Genomic DNA, 25736 nt, shown 5'->3' with positions numbered 1-25736 from the left:
TATTGGTCAGATCTGCTTAGACAATGCTTTACTTCATATGACGAACGAAGCTCCTCCGGACAAATATTATCATTGTTACGATGCCTTAATCAGATTTTAAGTTTGGGTACTGAATATACGCCATTATGCATCGAGTTACCGCAGTTTTTAGGGAGCATGAAAACTATTTGCCAAGCAATTACAAGTGATAAATCAACTCAATATGAAGTGATTAAACTGGTTTATCAATTTGTGTGCAATGTAATTTTAATATAATATGCAAATATTCAAAAAATTGATCAATTCTAATCTTCGAAGGTGGTTGTTGATCGTCATATGGAAATCGCCCATTTTCTTCAGGCAATCATGCCTTCGCTATGCGAGTATTATGACTTTCGTATGAAGATGCCTGTAAAGGTAGAATAATGCTATTTTTTCATTTTCCAATTAAAGTATCTAACAAGTCTTATTACAGGAACAATTTTTCGAGTTGTGTGCCATATTCCTCAGCATTCATTATGTAGAGACAGGAAATTTCGAAGCCGCTGTTCCGATATTAAATGAGGATGAATGGAAAAACCAACTGAAACAAATATTTAATTTAGTAAAGTTGGAAATTAAAGAAAAATCACGAGAACTCAATAAAGACACGGCTGATACTTACTGCCAGAGTTTTTTGTTACTCGCTCCAATTGCATCTTATATGGTAGCGTATACAGCGCAACGAATCATGGAAATGACATATTGATTCCCCTAATTCATTGTAGATTTTCTGGAACCCATTATTTGAGAGCACCAGCGGCGAGACACAACGGAAAATTCCGAAATATGCTACGAAATACCAAGGACTACTTGACTTGACTTCCATTGATAGTAGTAAATTGAATTGGGGATGGTGAGCACAAATTGATTACCATTCACATGTTTGTCTGAAAATAGAAGGAATATCATCAGTGGCTTGTCCCTGAATGCTTTACATTTTTCAATTACAAATTGGCAACTAGAATTTAACTTGCTTTCTATTTTTTTAGGTTCATTATTCTTTCTGAGTGTATGGTTAGATATCATTATTTGATTGATATTACCGATTATCAGCCAATGCTTGAACTAGTCGTAAGATTTCAGAAAGCGGCAACTTCAACAAGTCAAATTCGCAGTGTTGGCAAATATTGCAGTGTTCTTCTAGAAAAAGGTGTTTATTTCGAAGGCAACACCTTCCTGAATATAAATTATTGCGCTAGTCAATGGAGAACCGTCGTGGATACAGCAATCAACAATTTACTGCAAAAATCCCTCACCAGCGAGGAACATCACAGTCTTGTTCAAACACTCATTAAATATCAGAAAATTCCAAACGACTCCTTACTTTCATTAGTGAAATCGCTTATTACCAATACTAAATTTCGCACGAACAGATGTCTACTCACTGTTCGAACTATTATGAAATATTACAGGGAAATATTTCTGAGCAATGCTGAGGTTGTGAGAGATTTGATTGTTTGGCTGAATCCTCTAAACGTGCGCCTCGATGTTGTGAGCAAAATCAATAATAAATCCACTGATCCGAAATTAATGGCCGATATAATTGCATATTTAATTGTGGAAAATGACAACCCAAATAATGAAGCTATTAAATCAGATGAAAACGATGCACAAACGAGACATTTTGGAACAGTGCAGAAAGCAATACATTACGGCTGCCTTAAAAAAGTTATTTTTATTGAAAGTCGCAGATACCGTCCTGCAAAGAATGAACAAACAACTGCGAATCAATGGAAGCTAATTGTTAATGAAAAGTATTTTAAAATATTACTTCATGCAATCGATTTTGATCCTCGAACTATTACTCAGCAGGACGCAAGCGATCTAATGAATAATATGTCTAAACTGGAAACATTATTAACGCTTCTGAGTAATCTTTTAGATCGGGGAAAGTTTGATAACAATGATCTATGCTTGAGTGCTGTCATTAAAAAGGCTGGCTTTCTGCTAAACACCATTGAGGTGAGTGTGGATATTGCAAATGAACGATGAGTTGAAATAATTTTACCCATTCAAACAGATGCAATTGAAGGATGACAATATTAGAAACATGGACATAAGTAATGCGAGGGATGTTTTGGATCAATTAGGAAGCATCGTTGATAATTTGCAGAATCCCATCATCAGTAATCTAGTTAGCAGTAATAACAGTTACTCTATTATAGAGTATTTGAGCAAATGCTTGAATTGGTGTAAGTATTTTACGTGGTTTGACATATAGTTTGCATGCGAAAGTTACTACTTGAGAAGAAATATGCTAAATTTCAAAAGCACTTTAGTTAAATGGTTGAAAAATAGTGAGAAAATGTGGGCTCATCATTTCTAAGTCGGCTAGTCTGAAATTTAAACTGCTGCAAAAATTGTTAGGCAGAAGTTTGTATTTTTCCTTACTGCAAAGACCGGAGCAGCCTACATTTCGGGTTTACAACTTTTAGTTTTAGAATATTTTGTATAACGGTATGGAGGGTCACTTTCTACGAGCCAAAGTCAGAATTCGAGTGATACTATATTACTACTACTATATTTTGTATATTCTGGGTTTGAGTGAATGTTGAGATCAGGGAAAGAGATAAATAAAGTATAATTGGAGTTATTCCACTATGCTAAATCCTACTTGATCTCTCTTAGTGACAGGTCTTGCGACAGGCCGGCAAGCAAATGCATCCAATATCGTTAAAACTAAAATGATCGTGTTGAGTCACAAACCTCGGAAAAATGCTAGGGCGTTCACCACAGTCGGTGCGGCAGGATGGGTGCCGGTTCTGTCCAGAAATTGGCAAGACTCCTTGACGTATGAACGGCGTCACGACATAAGTAAATTAGTCCAAGCAAATGAAATGCGTGTCTGTACACTAAATCTTGGCACCCTCGTTGAAAAGACTGAGATACTCGCAAGGGCGCCTCGGAAAAGACACATTGACATTGCGCTCTACAAGAAACCCGATGGTCTGGTGCCAAAAGTTGCGACATAGAATACGAACGCGGTAAAACTGACTATAATTTTTCTATTTTGGTAGCTCACACACTCAATACAGTTTTGGCATTGTCATCTCACAGGGTTTCCATGACACCATTAAAGAAGTTGAACAATTTGATGACCGGCTGATGAAGCTCACCATTATATCAGCTGATGGCACTATTCACTTCTTCAAAGCGTAGGCACCATGGACAGATCGACCTGATGCCGAGAAAGATGTCTTCTGACAACTTCTCGACGTAAAAATTTGTAACTTTAATGCTTATGCCGGTGAAAAGGCAGACGGGAACGGGTGCTATGGGGGAAAAGGTTTTGGAGCGCGCAATGAGAGTAGGGAGCGTATAGTTGATGTTGCGGACAACCATGACCTTATAATTATGAATGCAGTAGGGTCCTGATAGAACGGTTAGACACCGCACACTATAAGAAAATCACAATCTAGCGGGTTTTATTTTTTTTTGTACGCAACCCACAAATTTGTATGAAATAAGTTATAACTAGTGTTTATAAAATACATAGATAATTTATTGTTAATAAATTTGGCTCGGAAATACCTTACGGTTCGTAAGTAGGGACGAGCTGATATTTAAAATCTTTTCAGAAGACCTGTGTTGCTCGCGAGATTTATCTCGTGGAAAATTTCTGATAATATCTATTATTATTTTTCCTGGGCGCTTGGGTTTCTTCAGATGATTAGCCAGTTAGAAGAGGGAATGATGATATCACATCTTTGACACGGAATATAACTTTATTCACACTTAAAGGTATACTGTATCAAGAATATTCTTGAAGGAACAGTTCCCTGGTATTTTTCATGTAAAGATGAAAAACATTTGAATCAATCAGAAACCTGGATTCGAGTGGTTTTCAAATTATATGAAACGGATGCATCGGTGCATCGAGAACTTTGCTCAAAATTTGAGCAGACTTACTGATCTCCAATGGTTTTGCTCAATACCCTTTAAAAGAGGGGCCGGATGATTCCATAGAATAATATTCTTCTTTTTCGGTATTTGAATAGATACCATCGCCTATTGAGAGATTGATGAGATTTTTATCAAATTGACTTTTAGACGTGGACGTCTGCTTATAATTTTTGTCGAGATCCATTATCCCTGCACTTAAACCACGTAAAAAAAAATGTATGGATGTCACAAAAATTCGCAAAAAAATGTTAGTTGTATCTGATATTTAACACTCTAAGCTTACGATACATTATATACATACATACATGGAATAATGCGGAATAGCTTGGTTTTGGCTCCATCGAATTTGAAACTTTAAAACAAAGGTAGGTATATTTACATATATTGTTTATTATAAGTTTAAAAAAATGTATTTGTACTTATAAAACCCAATAACAGTTGATATTCACTTCGTAACCGTATTAATAACGAGTAATTTAAATGACTCAATCAGTAGTAGATAATAATTTCAAAATTTTTTAATTTTATTTCTTGCCTACCTACAACTAAAAGATATGTGCTGTCGTGTTGAGTAGTATCCTAGGTATAAATAGTCACCAATTATAATTAATCAGATAAGGTTGGGATTTTGAATTACATCCCGCTAGATTGTGATTCTCTCACAATGTGGACCGGCAAAATTTGGTCGCACCAATCGGACGATGCACAAAGCGACCGCATAAATTACGCTTATTTTTATTGAGGTTTTGTGTGAAACAAAACCTTATTAGAATCGATTCGATGTCTGTCTGTCACACTCGATTTATTCGGAAACGGCTGAACCTATTGTCACGAAAATTTTTGAGAGTATGTGGTCTGATGTTCCCTTTACATATAGCAAGTCGCGCCATTTTGTGTTATCTTTAAGGGGGGGCTTCTCATACAGATGAATGGAGGGTGCAATTTTATTTCATCCAATGTAGCCATGTGGGGTATCAAATGAAAGGGCTCAATTAGTACTTTTCGAAACTGGCTACATTTGATATCGGATGAAACGTAGGGGAGTGAGTGCTCAAAATATGACCCATAAAAAGTGTAACAGGTCACGTTCTCAGAACCTATCCAACATAAAAATCTGAAAAAAATCACAGTGGTGTATCTAAACAAAATCTAGGCCTACATCCCGTTCCGATATCTGCATGAATAAAGTTAATAATAGCATATTAGCATATTTTAGAAATTTAGCGGGAACTCCCATTAAGTTCATGCTAGAACAACAAATTGCATTTGTATAAAGCACGACATCATCATCCTATATCAATTCGTCAATACCACAACAAAGTCAAACATTTTATTTTAAATTTTCGGGTCATTTGTATATCAATATTAATTACTCCAGACAGACATATGTGTGTGTGTAGGTATATATACGTGCTAATGAAGTTTGTGAGGAGTTAATCCAGATAGATATATTACTGCATTAAACCAGCGGCATTCAATATATGCACATACATATATTTTTGTGGAATGAAGTAAACCGGAAATATAAGTACGATCGCTTTATATATGCATGGACATGTACAGTATTCGGTAATAGGTTTGTTTGTTTAGGGTGAGAATTATGTCTATGTCTGTAATATGTACTCATATCTTGTGGCTTGGAAAAATATAAAGGAATATGTTGGATTTGTAGCTATATACGGATGAAGAAATATGCATAGAAGTTTCTCACATAAGATGAGCACAAAACCTTTATACCTGAAGCGCCCAGCTTCCGATATTCCGACTTGTTTTATATAGTGCACAATAGGTAATTTCTATAAAAATAAAACCACTATTAATATTTATAGAAAATGTTAATAAAAATTGACCATTGCGCTTACATACGTGTCTATTATAAAACGTATGTGGCAACAACATCAACGGTACACGCATATTGGTTAAGGTTCTGTTTGTTATGGGTAGCTGATTATCAATAGCCCTTGCCCAAATACTCAACGGTACGCCATCTTCTTCGACAATATCATCTGCATTTGAGGTCATGGTACAGGCTAGGACAAATCCAGCGTGGTTATAACAGTTAATTTTTAACTCGTTTGCGTGAGTTTGGTCCAGGCGTCGTGAATTCTATTTTAAGTTTTCGTTGGGTACTCAGCACTGACTCGAATGTTAAGTCACTCAATAATTTTGATGACAAGATTTTTACGAAAGTTTGATTTTAAAGCTTTAATAATCCGTTGATTCATGGGTTTAAATACTTGGTGTTAGGAGGCAGGAACACCAGGGTTACGCTTCTAAAGTCAGCAATATGGAGATGTGCAGGACAATTATCTATCAAAAGCAGGATTTTATTTTTCGTTAATTCGCGAACACAAGCACGAACCCATTTCATGAAAGGATTACAGTACCCTATAGGAGGCAATGTGGTCAGCATTGCACTCGCCCGAAATCATTACCGTGATTTGACTCAGATACTCCAAAGTCAAATCACGATACAAATTCCACTGCCACCAAAGGGATTTGAAGACCGACCTTCCGTACGGCAGCCTTGTGTTCTAACCACTCAGCTATCCGGACACTTCATTAATAATTGCGCGCGTAAATTAGGCCAAACTTTTTGTTTAACCAATCGCTTACATCATTTTGTTGAACTGCTAAAGATTTTCCGACAATTTTACCTAAGAAGATGTTGTGTCTTACTTTAAGACGATGTAACTTCATTGAGAAATTGAAGTTAGAGATATTCAACTCTTGAGCAAAAGGTTATCTTTTTTTTAAGTCCATTTGCGAATATTCCCCGATTACGCTGAAGCTTAAACCACTGTTTTAGTGTTTGGTCTACTTGCTCTTGAGTGGATCTCCTCACCCGTATGGCTTGTAAAGCATTAGCATTAAACAAGGATTCTATTTTGTCTTTATTTTTCTTTACCGTTGATATTGTAGAATGAGGCACACCGAATTCCTTGGCGATGGCTACATTTGATTCATCACCTTCTGTAATATTGCACGTTTTTCTCAACTGAGAAACTCCTTCACTTCGCGGAGCTCATTTTAGCGCACAGGTCCTTAATCTTAATAAATGAAAAACACACTGGCCGTGATTTACCCCCGCCAAAACCGTTTCGTGTCTCAGTCGGTGTTCATCAAGGAAGCATCCTCTCACCATTCCTCTTTGTTCTTGTTATAGACACTGACACACGGGACATCCAATGTCCAGCGTCCTATACACTGCTTTATGCAGATGTTTTCCTAGCGTCTCATAGCAAAAATTACCTCGAGCAACTTGTCCAAAAACGGAATGATCGCCTCATGTAACACGGCCTCAGATTGAATCCGAATAAAGCTGAATTTTTGACGATCGATATCAATGAAATAAGCACAATCTTTATGGAGTTGCACCGATTGTGGGCATATTGGAGCGATTGGTTGAGCAACTTGATGAATTGCTCAACAGCTGAAATATCGACGAGCTGAACCCACCAATTGAAGGCGACGGACAAATGCTGCCACCATCAATCATTGAAGGTGAACAATTACACCGAGTGGTTCATTAACTTATGATGAACGTGTGGGACAACGAATCAATGCTTGCTGACTACCTAATAAATAAAAAGAGGGATACCTTGTAGTGCATCAATTATAGAGGTATGACTTTGCTGAATATCATCTATAAGATATTATCCGCTATCTCGCTAGGCCGGATAGCCCTGTGGGTTCCAGGCAAATCAGCAACAGATCGGCTCTGTGTGGCAAGCGATGGAAAAATTGTTGGAATATGACGATCAGTTGTACCATTTTTTCATCGACTTCAAGGCTGCTTATGATAGCATGGGGTAAAATTGTATTGGCCATAAGAGAATTCGATATCTCAACAAAATTGATAAGGCTGACTAGGGTAACCCTGGCCAATGTGTTTCTTCTTCTTATTCTTCAGCCTTTGTCCCGTTCACAAGTGGAATCGACTCGTCGTGATCGGGTTCACCATTTGGTTCTATCAAATGCAATCGCAATCGCGAGGCTTTTAAATCTCCATCCAGTGTATCAAACCACCGTTGTTTCGGCCGGGCTTTTTGTCGCTTTCCATCGTCTTCTATGTTCAGAACAATCTTGGCAAGTAAATTCGTATTAGCACCTTTGCCAATGTGCGATGCTAAATAAAAGCAGCAGCTGCCCTGGAAAAAGAGACCCGTGATGTTGATGTAAATACGAGAGGAACCATCCTGTTCAAGTTCGCGCAACTGCTGACATATGCTGACCATATCGGCATCACGACCAGAAATGTGCAAACTGCCTTCATCTAGATTAATCACGCGGCGCAAAATCCGCATGGCTATTGACATCCAACAGAGTCTATTTCAGCTTATAAAAACTGTTCCGCTCGAAATGTCTCACCATAGGGTCAAAGCTTTTACTGCACAAGACAATGATTTTGCTAGTCCTTATGTATTCCTCGGAGACTTGGTTTCTTAACGAGAAATATTGCGACCTCTTAGTCGCGTTCGAGAGAAGAATCCTCCAAAGAATTTTTGGACCTCTACAAGAGGATGAACGATTCGGTAGCTTATATAAGGACGACATCTATAAGCGTTTGGTTGTGAACAAGATCCGGCTTGAATTTCTGTTTGAGGCTGTGAGTACTTCTGTAGTTAAACTTCTATTACACGTAAACGTTAGTTCTCTGGAAACAAAAACTGAATTGTATTTCAAATACCTATAACAAATTTACTTTCGCTTGATGTTTCGTTCACAAAATAATTGAAGAGGACTCTTTCAGTTGGAGATTACGATGTCATGCTTGACACAGATGATACAATTTTCCGGCGTAATTTAGCACTCAAATGCATCAAAGTTTTAGCGTCGTGCAGAACTTCATCTTCATCATTTTCTTGTATAAACAATTTCGAAGTGGATTTGCATGAGGAGAAAGAGGTTCAAGCCATATTATCTATAATTGGGGTAAACTTACGACATCTCAAAAGTTCATTCATTTTAGTACTTTTTCTTAACAGGTTTTTTGTGATCACGAACAACAACCACACATAGCTAAGTGGATTATGGAGAATGTTCAGGATATTTGCAAGCAACATCATAGCAATTTGAAGTTGAGCTTGTCGTTGATTAAATTATTGCCAAGTAAATTTTGTTTTTCAGATTGTATAGAGTGTCTACTTTGTCTTCCACTTCCAGATATTGCCAATTATGTCAAACCTTATGAAAATTTCACCGAGGCCATCATGGTCATCCTTTCGTCATTTCTGAAGATGAGTTATAAAAAAATATATCCACCTCGCTTCGTTGCTGAACTTCTCAAAACTGTTCGCAATATTGCTAAAATTTATTACGAACTAGTGGATAATGAAGAATTTTCAAAAATTTTTGTTTCCGTTAATAAATTCCTAACTATGCCATCCAAATATATTCAGTATGCTGCGGTTGATTGTTGGAGTTATCTCATCGATGATAAATGGCTTTATGAAAATACAGAGAAGATTCCATTTAGACACCTGTCATTGTGCAATACAATGTTTGATGCTATCAATTGCGAAGAGTTCGGAAAGCAGGTATGCTAAATCCTTAGGATTAATATTTGCCTCTGTTTGAACACATTCTATGGTTCCAGAATCAGTTTTATGAGCGGCAGTATCCAGTAATTATTCAGCTTTTGCTTGCAGCCTTTGGTTTAAGTTGTAATCTAGAAGAACAAGCATTGTTGCTGTTGATGATGCATGGATTTCTGACTAGCAAAGGTAAGGTATAATAAAAAACATGTGCATTTCAATTTGTCAAAATATCATCAAAATCAAAATCTATATAGATTCTAGCCACTCGTTACAAGAAATCGGAAAATATTTGGAGCGGGATTTGGAAATGATTTTAAAGCAAAACCTCATCGCGGTTGCAATTGAATGGTTCGAAAGTATCCTCCAACGAGGCGGGTAAGTACCACATAGATGTAAAGAACCGATGTAATAAAATAAATGAGGCACTTTGTTTTGGTAATGTGAATACGGAGTTGGTTTGGCATTAGGCATGGGACCTTTCCCGACAGGCGCGGTACGGTCCTACCGCGTTGACTGAGGCGAACGCCCTAGTATTTCTCTGAGTTTTTCAAAATGGCATAATCATTTTATAATGATATTGATTGCGGTTTTCTGATCAACTATTTTTACTAGAAAAAATGGTTCTTACCATATAAATTTATTTTACTTGGTAAACTTATTTGTTACTTAACTTATTGCCTTTAAGACTAGATAGTTTTCATGTGTTTTGTACATGAATGCTTTAGATTTATTACAAGTAATACTTGAATTATTTATAATTAAAAGAAAAATAATTATAATGGTCGATGCAAACATGCTTAATATAGCACAGAATACCTAAATTTTACTAGAAAATGCTACTTCAAATAATAAGCCTTTCAACAGTATTAAAAAGGTATGGAAATTCGTAATTTAATAGTAGGAAAAAAGCGCAGTAATAAATTTCTGGTAATTTATCGTCGATTACAAAAGGGGAAAAAGATTTTTATTCAATCAGTTTACTTCATTGACATAAGATTCTATGGATACGGTTATTATGTTAGTAAATGCTACTCGGCCCAAATCAAAAAATCTGGAAACATATAGTAAAGAATACCTAAGAACCTTTTCCCTCCTCTTCAAAATCATGCCAATTCAGAATCTAGTGGATGTTTTATAGTGCTTTTAAGTTTACAGACAGGTTAAATCTAGAACTTGATCAACTGTCCTGCCAAGTCACAGAAATATAAATTATTACCGCTACACCATTCATTAATTCATCAGAAATCACCGCGCCGCATTTGGTGCGGCGTGAGTATCGAACGTGTTAGGGGTTTGCAGTAAATTTCCAAAATATAGTAATATACAGCAGCAGCCGGGTCTGCCTTAATAAATTCCAAATCATTAGCAGTACCTGATGTTTTGGCCTACGCTATCGCTTCATATAAGGCAGGAATGCTGTCTTTTTTAGGCTGAATACCAATTGGAATTAAGTACCCTATTGAGCCGGATTTTACCCGCAAACTAAAATTCTGCAGAGGATTTTCCTCTGGGAGGGAGCTAAGAATTCTCAATTTTTCTTTCTAAGAGCGCAAGTCTCGGTGGAGTCAAGTGTATTGAGGAGATGATTGTCTTGTACAGTAGGAGCTTTGAGCCTATGGCGGGACGTTTGGACCAACACAGTTTCTGTAACTGAAATAGGCTCTGCTGGCTGCCAACAACCGTCGCTGAATTTCGCCGCCATAGCCGTGGTTGTGAATTGAATGCAAATAGGAGAAATTTTGAACGGTTTCATAGTTGTAATCTCTAATTTGTACTGTTTTCTGTGGACCAGTTGTTGTGGTTTTTGTTTGTGATGCTGACGTTGAATTATGTACTCTGTCTTGTCTTCACTAAAGTACAGCGTAAGATCTCTCGGATAATTTTTTAGGGTCAGGTTAAAAAAGAAATGCAATATAAAGCTTTCCCTTAAGAGCCTTGCTGACGGTGAAACGTCTCGAAAATGAGCATCTTTTTAAAGGCCTTTCACACAAGTCAAAGCCAGTTACTAATTTTGAAACCAAATTTTCTCAAAGCTACGTAAAGTTTTACCGTGGCTACGATATTATGGCCTGCCTTGTAATCGATGAAAAGATAGTGTAACTGATGACCATGTCCCAACAGTTTTTCTATCGATTGTCACAGTGGAAGTCTCTTTTGTTTGGGTAAATTATTTTCTGGGCATATAAATTATCCGAACTAACAAGATGGAGGGAATGTCCTATTGATGGTATTCAGCAATGCGAAACCTCAATATTTGTTTCACTAATCTTTTTTATCGATGAGACATACGTTCGTTGCCAATTGTCAGATATGGGCTCGCTGTTACAAACCTTGAGTATAAAAAAAGCAAAATGATTCAATTTAAGTCAGTGAATTCTATTTGTTCTCGCATATGCGCATTTCGGTAGTTACATACTACCTTCATCAGTGGGTTATTATAGGGGATTGGGTTATGATAACACACTGATGAAGGTAACATGTAATTACCAAAATGCGTATATATGCGAGATTAAATAGAATTCACTGACTTAAAATAATCATTTTGCATTTTTTAAAATAAGAAAGACAATAAGTGCAAAAAAGCAATCTCTACTGAATACTTGAGTATAATGAACTACTTGGTCACCCCCATATTTCCTTCGGTTCCGTATTCCCATCGGTACAAGCGACTTATTGCTTTTAAGGCGGGTAATTGCACAGACCACTTCTTCCATATTTAGTGGTGACAACATTTATCCGTGGTCTCCTATTGGTGGAACCTTCACTTGCCAATATTGTTATAGTTGAGCAGCTCATCAAAATAATCAACCCATCGCTTCAACATGCCCACACAATCGGAAATAGGATTTTTCCCTCTTTGTCTTGACATGGTTTCACTCCGCCGGCTTACGGCTGGACCTATACTTCTCGAGTTCAGAGATCTATTGTTTCTTTTTACGTCTGTAGTTGGGAGTTTGTGGGTTTAAAGTATTCCTGTCTGGACAGATCCACATTTGTTTGTAGAGTTCTTTCTACTCAAACTGTCGAAATCTAGAAGTATAATTCTCTACTCCATAAAAGTTACCCTTCTCCAAATCCGCAGTCTTCTCTACAAATGCATGAGTGTTTATGAGGGGGGTCTTTCGAAATCTACCTGCATAGTCGCTTATTTTTGTTTTTAAGCACTTATTTTACTGAATGAAAACCGGTCTACTTTCCCCGTATTTCTTCGGATGCAATGATATCAACGCTTCCGGTTGGAAGCTTTGCAACTCCCGTTCTATGTAGAGCATGTCCCATTGCATGAGAAAATGCTTAAATCATTTGTCCTTTTTCTTTGTTGAATTCGTCATACAACATAAAATCCAGTCTGAGGCTCTTTTCATGTTTTCGCGGCGGGTACTTTTTCCGGGTTAAATTGTCAGCCCTAAACAAACCCCACTACTTGGAGGATTGGTTGCCACAGTTTGCTTGATTCCACATCTGCAGTTTTTCGTTGAGAAAGCACTGCTAGCAACCATTACCTGTAGGTATACATTTTGTTCGTGTTGGTTTAGCAGGTGTTTTATAGGCTTTGTGCTCCATCTCCAGTATCAACCTATGCTTTCGCGAGTAGACATCGGGTTGGGGGTATTATGGCATGTTGAGATTTTTTTCAGATTTAACAGTTTCATGTGTTTTGGTTTAACTTGACACTTTTTAGTCTTTCATTCTCCTTTGCAATTAATGTCCAAATTAAGACGGGAGATATTTGTAACCGGTTCAGGAAAAACAACATTTTTTTTCATTTAAATATATTGGTACCAAAGATTACCATAAATAATAAACTTTAGAAATCTCAAATCGAAATTTGAAATAGTTTTGAAGTTATAGCCTTCAAAGTGGGCGAGTCTCTACTACTGGAGGGAGGGTGTCGACCTTCTCATAATCTCCCCCACATTCTGATTCGTTTTTGGACGATTTAATATATACCGATACATACATATGTTCATACAAAGAGTGTTTAGATATATAACTAGCTTTATGAGGAAGCATGCAATGCATACTAAATACATATTTGGATATTTGAAATACGATATGTAAGAATTGAGCCCGTAAGTTTTTTGTAAAATAGGTAATATTTACCGTTCTGTCGTAGTAGCATGTTTGTCTTTTTTCCACAATTAATATTTAAAGCAATCATTTCTGTAGGTGCATAACTTATAATTAAGGACCATTGATCTTTCAAAATATTGCTTACACATGTAAGGATATTCCAATATTCAAACGGAATGCCGTGACAATAAGTCAAACCATTTAAGAATAATTTGCGTCTAAAAGACAAACAGTAAATTGATTTTATTAAAGTTTTGTTTTACACAATCTTTAAAAAAAAACAAAGACACACCCAACCACACGAAAGAAGCAATTATATGGATGCCTTATTCTCCGCAAAGAAAAGAATAATTGCGAAATATCTACCATGCATTAACAATTTTTTTCAAGTTAGAAGAAATGTTTCAACTTAACAAGCACTGCAGGTCTCTGTTTTTACAGGAATTTAGTAAATTCACCATGGGCACCTTTTGTTAGGGATGAGATGAAATTCCTCGAAGAAAACCGAAAAGTAATAGAATTTTGTGCACTTTACGCAAACTATGATATGGTTCGCAAACTATCGAACCGCCTGGGCTCAAGTCTGCAAAGGGAATTAGAGGTATCACAAGTCATAAAAGCCTGCAAATCATCTTTGCTTATTATATCTGATTCATTCAAAGCAATTAAAGCCACTCATCACTGCAACATTACTACCTCGTATTTGTGAACATAATACAGATATAAAACTTCATAACTGTGATTCTGAACAATTGATCGAAAATATGAAAAAATATAAATTGAATGCTAACCTGGCTATGGTAAATTCCGATTCAGCGTGGGAAGTACTCTATTTTCTCTCAAAGAATGTTTGGGACCAAGAAAAATTCAACGAACTCTGTGGTTTTGAGATGATGTGGCCGAAGCCAAATATGATCAATTACGATACATTTGTCAAATATGTGAAATATTTTTTGGTAAGTTGTATAATTTTCCTTCAATTGTAAAATTTTATTGTTTTTTTGTTTCTGTCAGTACAATAAAATTACAAAAGGAACCAGTATTATAGACTCCCTGATGAAGCATAAGTCACTGCAAGTTGTGTATCTACTAAATGCTATTAAAGCCGATTTCGAAAATTCGTACTACGTAGAGATGAAGCTTTTTGCGTTCTTCCATTATTGCCTGACTATTCATTGTATTGTGAGCTCCTTGACCAATGAGTTTCAAAAGGACAAGATGAGAAAAGTGAAAGAATTTTTGATCAGAGATGCTATTCACTACTTATGTAATATACTGAAAAACGCTCAAGGTCAATATTTATAATATCAAAGTTAGGTGAATAACGTATATCATTAAGATTTGTGCCTTTACAGAAGATATCCTCATGCTGCAAGCAGCAACCCATTTCCTGATTTGGTTCTCCAGCTCGTTGCTTCCAAATAACAAAATCTCGGTCGAAGAAAACCTAAATCTCTTAGTGCGGTCTTTTATGAGTCTTATATCTAAAGATCTTTCTGTGGAATTAACAGACCGTTGTTTTGACACGCTGGATTTACTAATTAATCGCAATTGCGATCTGTTATCAGAAAGTATTGCGGTATTGGATGATTTTCCAACAGAGGACCGATACAATAATTTTAGACTAACCCAAGAAAAAATTAAGTACAGACATCAAACAAATTCTTTGTGGGACGAAATCAATTATTTTTTAAAGTGTAGTGACCGTGGTGTTGCTGGATTCCAGAACCTTCGGAAACATGTAAGTGAAAATCGATTTATCCTAATTAATAATGATTACAATTAAATATTTATGTGGACATTTAGCTCGCTAACAGGAAAAATGAATTAATTTCCATGTGTAACTTTGCGAATAAAACTATTGAAATGATACGATCCAGCCCAATATTTAAGCTTCTTAAATTATTACTAACATCAGTTAAGAACAAAAACGATGATATCAAAGTGGAGGCTGCAAAATGTTTAGGTGAACTGGGGCCAGTAAATTTAACAACCGTCTCACTGTTTTCAGACTTGAAAAATACATGTTACGAGAAGGTATGCATAACGAGATAAAAATTAGTAGCAATCACAAAATATTTTAAATTTGCAGTTCGAAACATCGGAGGAATCATTTCAATATTTCATTTCGAAAGTCATGGAATCGCTGGAGGACCTTTTGCTCACAGGAAAGCACACAAAAGTGCGATTGGCTAATGAAATATGCCATCAAATAGTGAATAGTAAAGTTGGAAAGGAATGTTTAGGTAACGCTTGAATTTCTATAACTTGAAATTTCCATTGCGAATTTTGAAGCATTATTATAATAATTTCCATAAAACTTACTTAGGCAATAAGATTTTTTTTTTCAAATTTGTTTAAAGTTTAAAAAAAATGGAACAATACACAGCGGGCGAAGAAAAGAGCGATTTGAAAAGGGCTGTAAAAAATGCCGTTGAATGTCCGACCTAGGACTACTGTAATTGAGAATATTAATCGATCCAGTTTCCACCAGGATCGTCTTGCTCGTCACTCCAAAAGATTTTTGGCGTCTTGACATAATCCATCGCACCTATCTCACCATCTCCTATCATCTGCCATCTATCCTTACTAAAACACCCCTTATAGACTTTCCCAGCAAGGTCTTCTTCGTCCCTACGGATAAAATTGCCAACCCATTTTGTCTATTGAGTCTGATTTCATCAATATTTACCATCGCTCTTGGGTGCCGAAATTGTACATTTTCATTGATGGGCCGAAGATTCTTCGAAGGGTCTTCCTCTGGAACACAGCTATCAGTTCGCGATTTTATTTGCTTTCTGAAGAGTGCATGAGAGCGGATTAGAACATAGTCTTATAAAGCAAGAGGTTTGACACCAGAGGGAGACATTTTCAACGGAAGGTAAACTGGAGTAGGCTCTCGACGGGTGCCTCTTTTCAGAATCTTGACGATTATTCTCTTCTTTTACTCTCTGGGAAAGGTCTCGGATTTCTGTATAAGTGGAGTGTGTTTATGAGGTGGAGGAGAGGCAATGCCGCTTCTGAGCACTCAGACCCCAGTAACCCATTCTAATGGATTCTCCCATGTAATGGAATATCCCGGTTTCGTTTATGTATCGTAGAATTTCCGTTAGTGGATGTGATGCTACTCGCTGCAACTGGCGCACGTGAGCATAAAAAAGCTCATGTCCGGTGCATCCATAGGCGGGGCACGGACGTAGAAAATGCCCCGTAAATCCCGCTTCCTCGTTACAGGATGGATACATATCATCTTTTAGAATCACTATTCTGAACGTATGACCAGCTAGTGAATTATGACTAATCAGAATGTCTACAAGTCTTCCTGCTCTTCGACAGAATAAACTTTGCAGTATGTTTCTTGTATGGAAGTAGCTACTCTGCGAAAACTACAGGCGCAAAAATGAATGACTGCAGGGGGATCGTCAAGTCCGGTGTCCATTTTCTTGTTCGGAAAGTAATCTTCTTCTATGATCTCATATTTAGAGAGAATTTCAAAAAGATACGTAAAAACTAATTAGAAGTAGCTTTTCAACTTTGTACAAAGGTCTTAGGGCTACATCCCATTGTAAGGCTGAAATATGTCCACGAATTTTCTGGTGCCTATTTGATTTCTTTTGAATTTGAAAATGATGTGTTGCATGCATACATGCTTAGTGTGGCCTAGATTATACCCAGCCTACGAGAGAGGAATAAGCTTTGTTCTCTGGTGTGATACAATCCAGTATTTATTGCACATCGATGAGGTGACATTAGAATGACCTAATTCAGGAACAGTTTTGAATGCAGTGATGGCCATTGATTACGGGATATTAACACATTCAACGTGGTGGAAGCATATACTATACTTGCTTGCGCCGCAAAGGACTATATATGTATACTAATCGCGGTAGCTATTATGTATTTTCTTCTGCGAAGGGGTAAAACTTTTTATTCAATTCCTTTCTCAATCAATTTGAATGTTCCGTCACTTCGGCTATTATTTTCGATGTGTGGTTCTATAATAGGCGCAAGCGAAGGCTCCAATGAATCTTTCGTCGGTTTTTCTTCTACTCACAAGTGATATCTGTTTTTAAGGTTTTTTCTCCATACATGCAAAAGGGGGGGGGGGGGGGGGGGGGGTGTAGTTTTTTCCATCAAATGTAGTCATGTAGGATATCAAATGAAAGGTCACGGTTAGTACATCCCGAAGCCGGTCTTAGTTTTGACATTTGTTGGAAACGTGAGTAGTGCGGGGGGCGAAATTAATAATTTCTTTCACGGACCCATTCTCGGAAACTACCAAATCCAAAAATCTGAAACAATCAAGAGATTGTATGGTGCCTAGGTTTCGAAATACTCTCCATACGGATATTTGCTCATATAAAGTTAATAATAGTATATTAACATAATTTTTAATAACTGACCGCAAAACCCCCTTAAGTTCATCATCAACATAGAGAAGGATCCTACCAAGTTTGGTGGCAACTGCACTAACAATTAACAAAGTTATAATAGGTGAAATTTGTCGCTTCTGTGCAAATTCAAGACACTGAATGTCAGTATCATGCGAAAGTGCACATATGCACATATGCTAGGTATTAATGAGACAAAGGTCCACTCAAATGTTTTTATAAAAGAAATACATAAAAGCGCAATGCTGACCACATTGCTTCCTAGTGTACCGTTACGGTCTTGAACACTTCAAGGCCCTGATCCAACATGGATTGTTGCGCCAACAATTATTATTATTATAAAACCTTTCATACCTGAACCGTCCAGCTTCCGGTTTCCCGACTTGTTTTCCCTTTTTAGGGATTGGCTGAAAGCAATTATGGGAAAATTCCAAGAGCCTGATTATGAATTGATTTGATGTTTGTCCAGGTTCAGGGGATGCGATCGTGATATTGACGCGTAGTGGCACTGATGAAAGTGGGTTCATTATTTCCCATTAGTTCGCGTTTTTTTTGTCGTGTCCTATTTATAATGAACTTTTTCTCGATAATTCAAAAAGTTTTGTCATAATGTTTTTGTTTTTGACAAATATTCCGTCTGTCCTTCCTTACATAACACAATATGTCTTTTATTTATTTACCTATTTTATAAATTTGGCAAGTAACTTCCAGCTCTCTTATCTTCAAAGATTTTTCTTTGTGTTTTCATAACAATTGGGATTTCGTGACGTGGATAATAATTTAATCTGCACTGAATTAACCTAACAAAGTAACTCATAGAAGGCATCTGTCGTTGATGTTGTGACGATTATGGTACTATAAATCTCAATCTAAAACTGAAAAGAAAGACAGAGCTCTCATCCTATTACATGGTTAAACCCAATTTTTGTAGACTGAAGTGCCTGACATTTGGAATTCAGGTAACAATTTCCACCTTTTGGCCAAAAAGCTGCTCCAACCCACCACATCCTTTGTTTCATTGCCAACTATGCGGGTGTCAGATTTGTCTCGAAATACATTAAAGGGGGCGGGGGTAATTTAATGAGCAAAAATCATCGAAAGTAATGTAGATAGAAAAATTATGGCATATAGTATGTTGAAGGCAGAGTTGGGAATATTTGTATTCATAAATGCAAATACGAGTATATTCGTACCATGATTTTCTATGAATATAAGTACGAATATATTCGTATTCGAATAATTGAATATTTTCGTATTCACGCAAGCGAATATGTATACGGTTGTATTTTTATCTCCAAACGTGAATGCAAATGTAGGGCGTTCATAAATGATAGGATCACTGTATTTGTTGTCAAACATTTCTTATAATTGCTGTTATAAATGTTCAATCACGCTAATTTTATTTTTTAAAGTGCTTGCATAGATGAAATTTTTTCAAATCTGTTAATCGTATCACTTACAGCATTCATTTATTTCAAATGAGTCGATTGCACCACGAAGATAATACTTTGGATATGCAATGCAGTACTAAGGGGCGGTAATCTGGGCAGGAAGAAGTGAACTCCGCGCACAAGCCGTGTAGTCAGTGGGGCAATGAGGCCATGCCCAATGGCATCCCTGGGGCTCTTTCTAGGATTAACCCCTCTCCGCCTGCACTTAAAGATGTAGCAAGGAGGGCAATCTTCAGGATTACCGAGAGTATCAGTGAGGTGGGAGCCACCTAAATCAAAGAAAGATTTAAGTTCTTTCTAGGCGGTACTCCGAATTATTGATAACAAGAGACAACGAGGTTTCACTTGGATAAGAAGTTTGAAACACATTGGAATAACACGACAAACTGAGAGAAACTGATTATTTGGTACACTGACGAAGTTTTACAGCAGAAGGAGCGGGTTCCGGGGTCATTGGTTCAAGGAAAATGTACTTGAAACCAATGAGTAAGCACACTAGCATATCCCAAGCGGAGATATACGCCATAGACAAATGTGCTTCCTTTAATCTCCAAAGGAACTACAGGGGACAGATCATTGCTATTCTGACAGACAATCAAGCCGCGATGAAGGCACTTAGGCCCAACCAAGTGAACTATAAACTGAAATGGGAATGGCTTGAGAGAGTGGTTCGCATAATAAGGTCTGATACTCTCTACACTGACTAGAAGTCTTCTGTAGAATCGGAAACGAGTTCATGGTTATGACATTAAAAAATGAAGAAGACCGACTGAGGGAACTATACTAGGCGAATCTACCGGGAATGGAGCTGGCCTGGATGCTTATTGGGGGATACGAACCCAAGCGCACAAAGGACTGTTTAAACCTTACCAAGAAGAACCTCCGGATTATAGTGGGAATACTTACTGGTTATTGCCGACTAAACTATAATCTAGTGAAGCTAGGATTCTCTATACACGTTCTGGGGAAGTGTGCACTTGTGCAAAGTAGGTCGAGGCACTTGGGAAAATACTTAAAACCAGATGCAAAGTTGAAATGCTTGAAAGTAGGGAATATACTAAAATTCCTAACGGTTATAAGCTTGTTTTACACTATTACCAGTAAAAAGCGCACAATAGTTCTTTGAAAGACACAGTGCAACTTTACTCAACAGACTAATAATAATAACTTACTCGATTGAAACTGCCATAAGTACGGCAATGAGTTATAGCGCGATGGACGTCGTCGCTATCGACTTACCGAATGTCAAAAATGTTGTCCAAGTCATAACAGATCCGTCACCGAAATTGGATATTGGAAAATAGCGCAGTTGTTTCCACAAATCATGCCAATTACTGGTAAATCCATCTGGACTGTGAAGGCAAGCCTTTATTCATCGGACCTGTCAATCTAACCATAAAAAAAAACTGACCAAATAAAGGCTACACATTGGAACTTTTTTTATCTTATTCCATTTATGAGTCGACGACTCATGATAATCTATAAAGTTTGCCGTAATTTCGTAATCTTCCAGTTTTAACATCGGTGCTTTAAGCTTTCTCATGTGATAGAGGATCGGTGAGTTTTCCAAACTGTCACGGATTCAACGTGAATTCGCTACGGAGTGAGTTTCACAATAACCTTGGACTTGCAATTTGACCTTTTTCATATTTAATTGACCCATTTTTTCTTCTCATTGTTTTATAAAAGTCTACTGATGTGTATTATAAACATAATTATCAGATAAATATCCTGTTGACGCTATCGAAAGCTGTCTTGGAATCGATGAAAAGCAGGTGCAGCGAAGAATTAAATTCTGCGTACTGCTCCAGAATGACCCGGAGATTGTTAATGTAGTCAACACTGGAGGCTCCGGAGCGGAAACCAGCTAACTCTCTATCGATCAAGAGCTCGAAATTTTCTTTGATGCGTTCCAGGATACGTAGATACCCCTCGAATTGTCACACGCAAAACGGGTGCCTTTCTTTGAAATCTTAACGATCATTTCCATTAAGCAAACCAATTCTAGTATTAAGGAAATTCAACAATTCAACAATTCGCAGTTTCACGGCTATTTTCGGAGCAAATTCTTGTTTTGAATTTGGTTTCAATGTATGGTGTCCTAACTAATACGACATTTTGTGATAAGAAACTAAAATGAATATACAGTGGATATCGTTTATAACGCCATCAGATATAACAACATATCTTTTATTATATAACGGCTATCCTTTGAAGTGCCGTGTGGTATTCGTATAACGTAAAACAAATTTGTTTCGGTTATAACGAAATATTGGCTACAATGACACATTTTTTTCTGATATCTTGGGAAAAACAATATCGATTATAACGACTATTTGCTGAATATTGTATAATCGACCTCGGGCAAAAGTACATGCGTATGTATAACTAGACTCGTCTGCTCCATAATGGTGGCCCTCAGGGATCGTCAACGATCCTTCATGGGTCGTTTACGATGCGGGGAGTGGCGTCCCCGAGGTGCCCGAGAAAGTAGTTCTAACCCCCTAGCTGGCATAATACTTGCGTCCTAGGTAGTAGCCTCGAGAAAGTTTCTCGGTGAAGAGCGAACTGCTAATGACCGATATACGCCGGGACACATTGGGAGTCCTCGGAGTCGTCAACAACTCCCTGTCGACGTCGATGGGGTGGTGTGAGCCTAGTTCTGCCAAGGTGGTAGTTGTGTCGTGTATCAGGAGCCAGCCCCTTCGGGACCCTGGTCGGGTAGTGTGCATTGAACTGGTGTTAGTAGACCGCGTTGCCCCGAGCGAGCGCTGATCCGTCCGTGAATTCCGGGATCAGCTAAGCGTAGGTCAGGCCTCAGGGAACTGGGGTAGGGGCTGTGTCCCCGAGGGTATACCCGTTCCTGACTATTGCGGCCCGCTCCCTTGCACACGATGCGCTGGTAAACAACTCAAATGGAGAATAAAAACGAACGAAACGAGGAGATAGTGGAAATGGAGAGTGAGCTGGCTGCGTTTATTCGCAGCACGAAAATGCGCCGTTCGCCCCAGCGCCCAGCGAAGGACGCAGCAAGGGCTGAAATACCCGACGAGACACCGGGACGCGCAGACGGAGAGAAAGACTCGGAAAGTAATGCGGCACCTGCAACACAGATAGGAACCCAGACCATACCGCACAGTGCTGTAATTGGAGAAAGAGGCACAGTGGAAACTGCCGAAACTAATCAAATGGTTTCAAATATAAGCCGAGTGGGAGGACTGTCGATTACTCTGGCGCAAGCTGAAGAGGAAAGACTTATTAAAAAATGCACGGCAGTTGTGAAGCACATGCGATCTTCGACGTTCCTCCAGAAAAACATCGGTAAGGGGGTGAAAAACGGGTTAATGGAACTGGAAGAGCTCCTGGACAGGATTTCATACTATAGGTGAACATGGAAAGTAAGACAAAATCCGCAGGAAGCAGAAACAACCGCGCTTCCCGAGGAGAACACCACGAGTACCAAACGGATCGCTGACAGCCCATTGCAGAGCGAACTTGGTAAAAAACGAAAGGAGGAAGGAACATCTGAAGGAGACTTCACTCAGGTACTCGCCAGGGCTGAAAAGAAGAAGGCGAAGAAAGACAACAATACGTCGCGCCATCAGAAAAACCTCTGCCTAAAACTAAGGCGGACACGAAGGACGGAGTGCCAAAAGAAAAGGTGGGGAGACGAAGGAGGACTAGACCGCCAGCTTTGCTTATTAAGCCGACGGAAGGCAAGACTTTTGCGAAAGTCCTCAGCGAAATCCGTTACAAAATCAAACCCGAAGACAACGGAGCGGAGGTGTCTTCCATACGTAAAACGAAGGGTGGTGGAGTCTTAGACTATAAATAAAGTCACGTTCTGTGAAGCAGTCAAGGGGCTTCTAGGAGAAAAAGCTTTGGTTTCTAGCCTGGAACCCACGTGTGCTTTAGAAATCCGAGACCTTGACTGTCTCACGGAAAAGAACGAGGTAGAAGAGGCCATCAAACGCGAATGCCCGGAGGTAACCAATGTCCGGATTGGTATCACCTCCGCAAACTCCCGATGCCAAAAACTCGCTGTGGTGGAAGTTGCCGAGCAATACGCGAGGAAGCTTCTAAACATTGGGAAAATAAGAATTGGTTGGGTAGTGTGTAGGATACGAATTCGGGCCGCCCCAATCAAATGTTACAGATGTTTGGATTATGGGCAGACATCTGCAAACTGTCGGGGACCTGACAGAAGGGCAACATGCCGTAAATGCGGTCAGGCAGGCCATAAAGCGAACAGCTGCAATGAAAAGGAAAGCTGCGTTCTATGCAGGGACCGTGGCGCGACTGATGAGAGCATTGCGCACACTGCGGGATCGGGGCGGTGTCCAGTTTTCAGAGCAGAACTGGAAAGAGCTAGGATACGGTCAACATGATTCGCATTCTACAAATCAATATGCACCGGAGTGCAACCGCTCACGAGTTGCTAGCGCAGTTCGTTGCGGAGACCAAAGCTGATTTAGTACTTATCAGTGAGCAGTACCGAAACAAGGGCCCAGTTTCATGGTACCCAGACATATCAGGTACCGTTGGCATCTGGGTTCGGGACGGCACCTTCCTGGGGGTTCTTGCTCAAGGCCGAGGGGACGGCTTTGTCTGGATTCGGTGTTCAGGGATAACGTTTTTTAGTGTCTATCTGACGGATGCCGGACTTTTGTCGGAGGCTTGATGCTTTGGAGGACGCTATCTTAAGCACGGATGGGGGGCGGATCCTGGTCGGGGGTGACTTCAATGCTAGGGCACTTGAATGGGGCATGCCTCACACAGATTCCAGAGGGAAACGAATTCTGGAAATGGCGGCGAGAACAGGACTGGTAGTTCTAAACACCGGATCCATCCCAATGTTCCGGCGCCCGGGCTGCGAAGGAAGCATTCCAGACGTAACCTTCGCGTCGGAATCACTGGTGTCGCTGGTGGACGGGTGGCGAGTTCTGGAAGACTTCGGCAAGTGACCACCAATACATTGCTTTCGAAGTGGTGGACACAAACTCTCGGTCTCCGCCACCCCAGCGAGCATTCTGTGTAAGGAACGTCGCGAAAGTGAACACCGGGAAGTTTGTCGAAACTCTGGGAACAGGTGGGGCCATGCTGAAGGGTACTCCTGGGGACGGTGGCGCCGCGGCCGACACTGTCGTAAATTCAGTTATGAAGCTGATAACGACGGTCTGTGGAGCCTCCATGCCCAGGAAGACATCGAGGCGCGGCAAACCTTCCATGTATTGGTGGACAGTGGAAATCGCAGAGCTCCGGAAGGAGTGTCACAGGCTCAGCCGCTTAACACAACGTCTAGGCGACCGGGGGAGTCATGTACCATAATGATGGAGTACAAATCAGCCAAAAGGAGACTCCGCAGCGCAATAAACAAGAGCAAAGCTCGCTGCTGGCAAGATCTAATCGACGAGGTGAATGGGGATCCGTGGGGACTCGATTACAAACTTGTAACCCGAAAAATCGGGGCTCTGCGGAAACCCTGTTCACTTAAGGCCGAGCAGATGGACCGCATTGTGAGGGCACTCTTCCCTGCACACCCCGTATGGGATGGTGACGTCGGCGCGGAGAGCGCAGCGGACTGTCCACTTTTCTCTATAAAAGAGTTGGAACAGGCAGTCCTCTCTATGAAAAACAAGGAGGCGCCAGGACCCGATGGTATTCCAGCAGAGATATACAAACTGGTATTCCAGGCGATCCCGAATTGCCGTCTTCATACCGCCCACTATGTATGCTTGATACTGCTGGGAAAGTGCTCGAAAAGCTCATCAGAAGTAGACTCGCTGAAGCGATACGCGCTTCCGGAGATTTATCTCCCCGGCAGTTTGGTTTTAGGGCAGGGAGATCGACAATTGATGCTGTCATGCAAGTCGTGGACGCCGTTCGACGAGCTCGACGGGTGGTGCTCCTCGTAACGCTTGACGTCAGAAACACCTTCAATTCCGTAAGATGGAAAGACATTCTAGGCACACTAGACAAAACCTTCAACGTGCCGAACTATCTTACGGATTTTGAGGGACTATCTGAGGAACCGTTCCCTGCTCTATGAAACACTAGAGGGTCAAATGTGGGTGGAGGTCACGTCGGGGGTAGCACAGGGATCCATCCTAGGGCCGGACCTCTGGAACGCTACCTATGACAGTCTGCTTAAACTCGACATGCCAGAAGAGTCGCGCCTGGTCGGCTACGCAGATGATGTCGCAGTGCTTGTTGCTGGACGCACTGTCGAACAGGCGCAAAGCAGACTCGGCATATTGATGCGACGGGTAAGCGGATGGATGACTACTCATGGTTTCAACCTTGCACTGGAAAAAACCGAAGTAGTCATCCTGACTAAAAAGAGAATTCCGACCCCG

The 25736-nt window shown here is 39.5% G+C and overlaps 1 protein-coding gene and 1 long non-coding RNA gene across 4 annotated transcripts in view; one reads left to right on the top strand and one right to left on the bottom strand.

Moving 5' to 3' along the window:
- The window catches only part of LOC119661189 (serine/threonine-protein kinase ATM), a 58714-nt gene that overhangs the window by 12595 nt on the left and 20383 nt on the right, over positions 1-25736 (top strand). For both annotated transcript variants that reach the window (XM_038070411.1, XM_038070410.1), the window contains exons 5-21: positions 11-240; positions 298-396; positions 455-685; positions 747-874; positions 1011-1983; positions 2042-2213; positions 8678-8859; positions 8913-9036; positions 9091-9464; positions 9524-9650; positions 9719-9839; positions 13980-14139; positions 14201-14494; positions 14553-14829; positions 14894-15279; positions 15345-15575; positions 15631-15784. In XM_038070411.1, the coding sequence (XP_037926339.1) occupies positions 11-240; positions 298-396; positions 455-685; positions 747-874; positions 1011-1983; positions 2042-2213; positions 8678-8859; positions 8913-9036; positions 9091-9464; positions 9524-9650; positions 9719-9839; positions 13980-14139; positions 14201-14494; positions 14553-14829; positions 14894-15279; positions 15345-15575; positions 15631-15784 (4263 nt within the window). The remainder of the gene's footprint in view (positions 1-10; positions 241-297; positions 397-454; positions 686-746; positions 875-1010; positions 1984-2041; positions 2214-8677; positions 8860-8912; positions 9037-9090; positions 9465-9523; positions 9651-9718; positions 9840-13979; positions 14140-14200; positions 14495-14552; positions 14830-14893; positions 15280-15344; positions 15576-15630; positions 15785-25736) is intronic.
- Positions 240-20615, bottom strand: LOC119661192. Of its 2 annotated transcripts, none has more exons than XR_005250562.1 (4): positions 20553-20615; positions 644-908; positions 453-562; positions 240-388 (listed from the first exon to the last, which is right to left on the bottom strand). It is a non-coding gene; the product is annotated as an uncharacterized LOC119661192 (long non-coding RNA). The 2 variants fall into 2 exon arrangements; XR_005250563.1 differs by lacking the exon at positions 20553-20615 and adding an exon at positions 14330-14450.

The sequence above is a fragment of the Hermetia illucens genome, chromosome 1 (assembly GCF_905115235.1).
Source record: "Hermetia illucens chromosome 1, iHerIll2.2.curated.20191125, whole genome shotgun sequence".
Classification (NCBI taxonomy): domain Eukaryota; kingdom Metazoa; phylum Arthropoda; class Insecta; order Diptera; family Stratiomyidae; genus Hermetia; species Hermetia illucens.
This window is presented reverse-complemented; position numbering and strand designations above follow the sequence as displayed.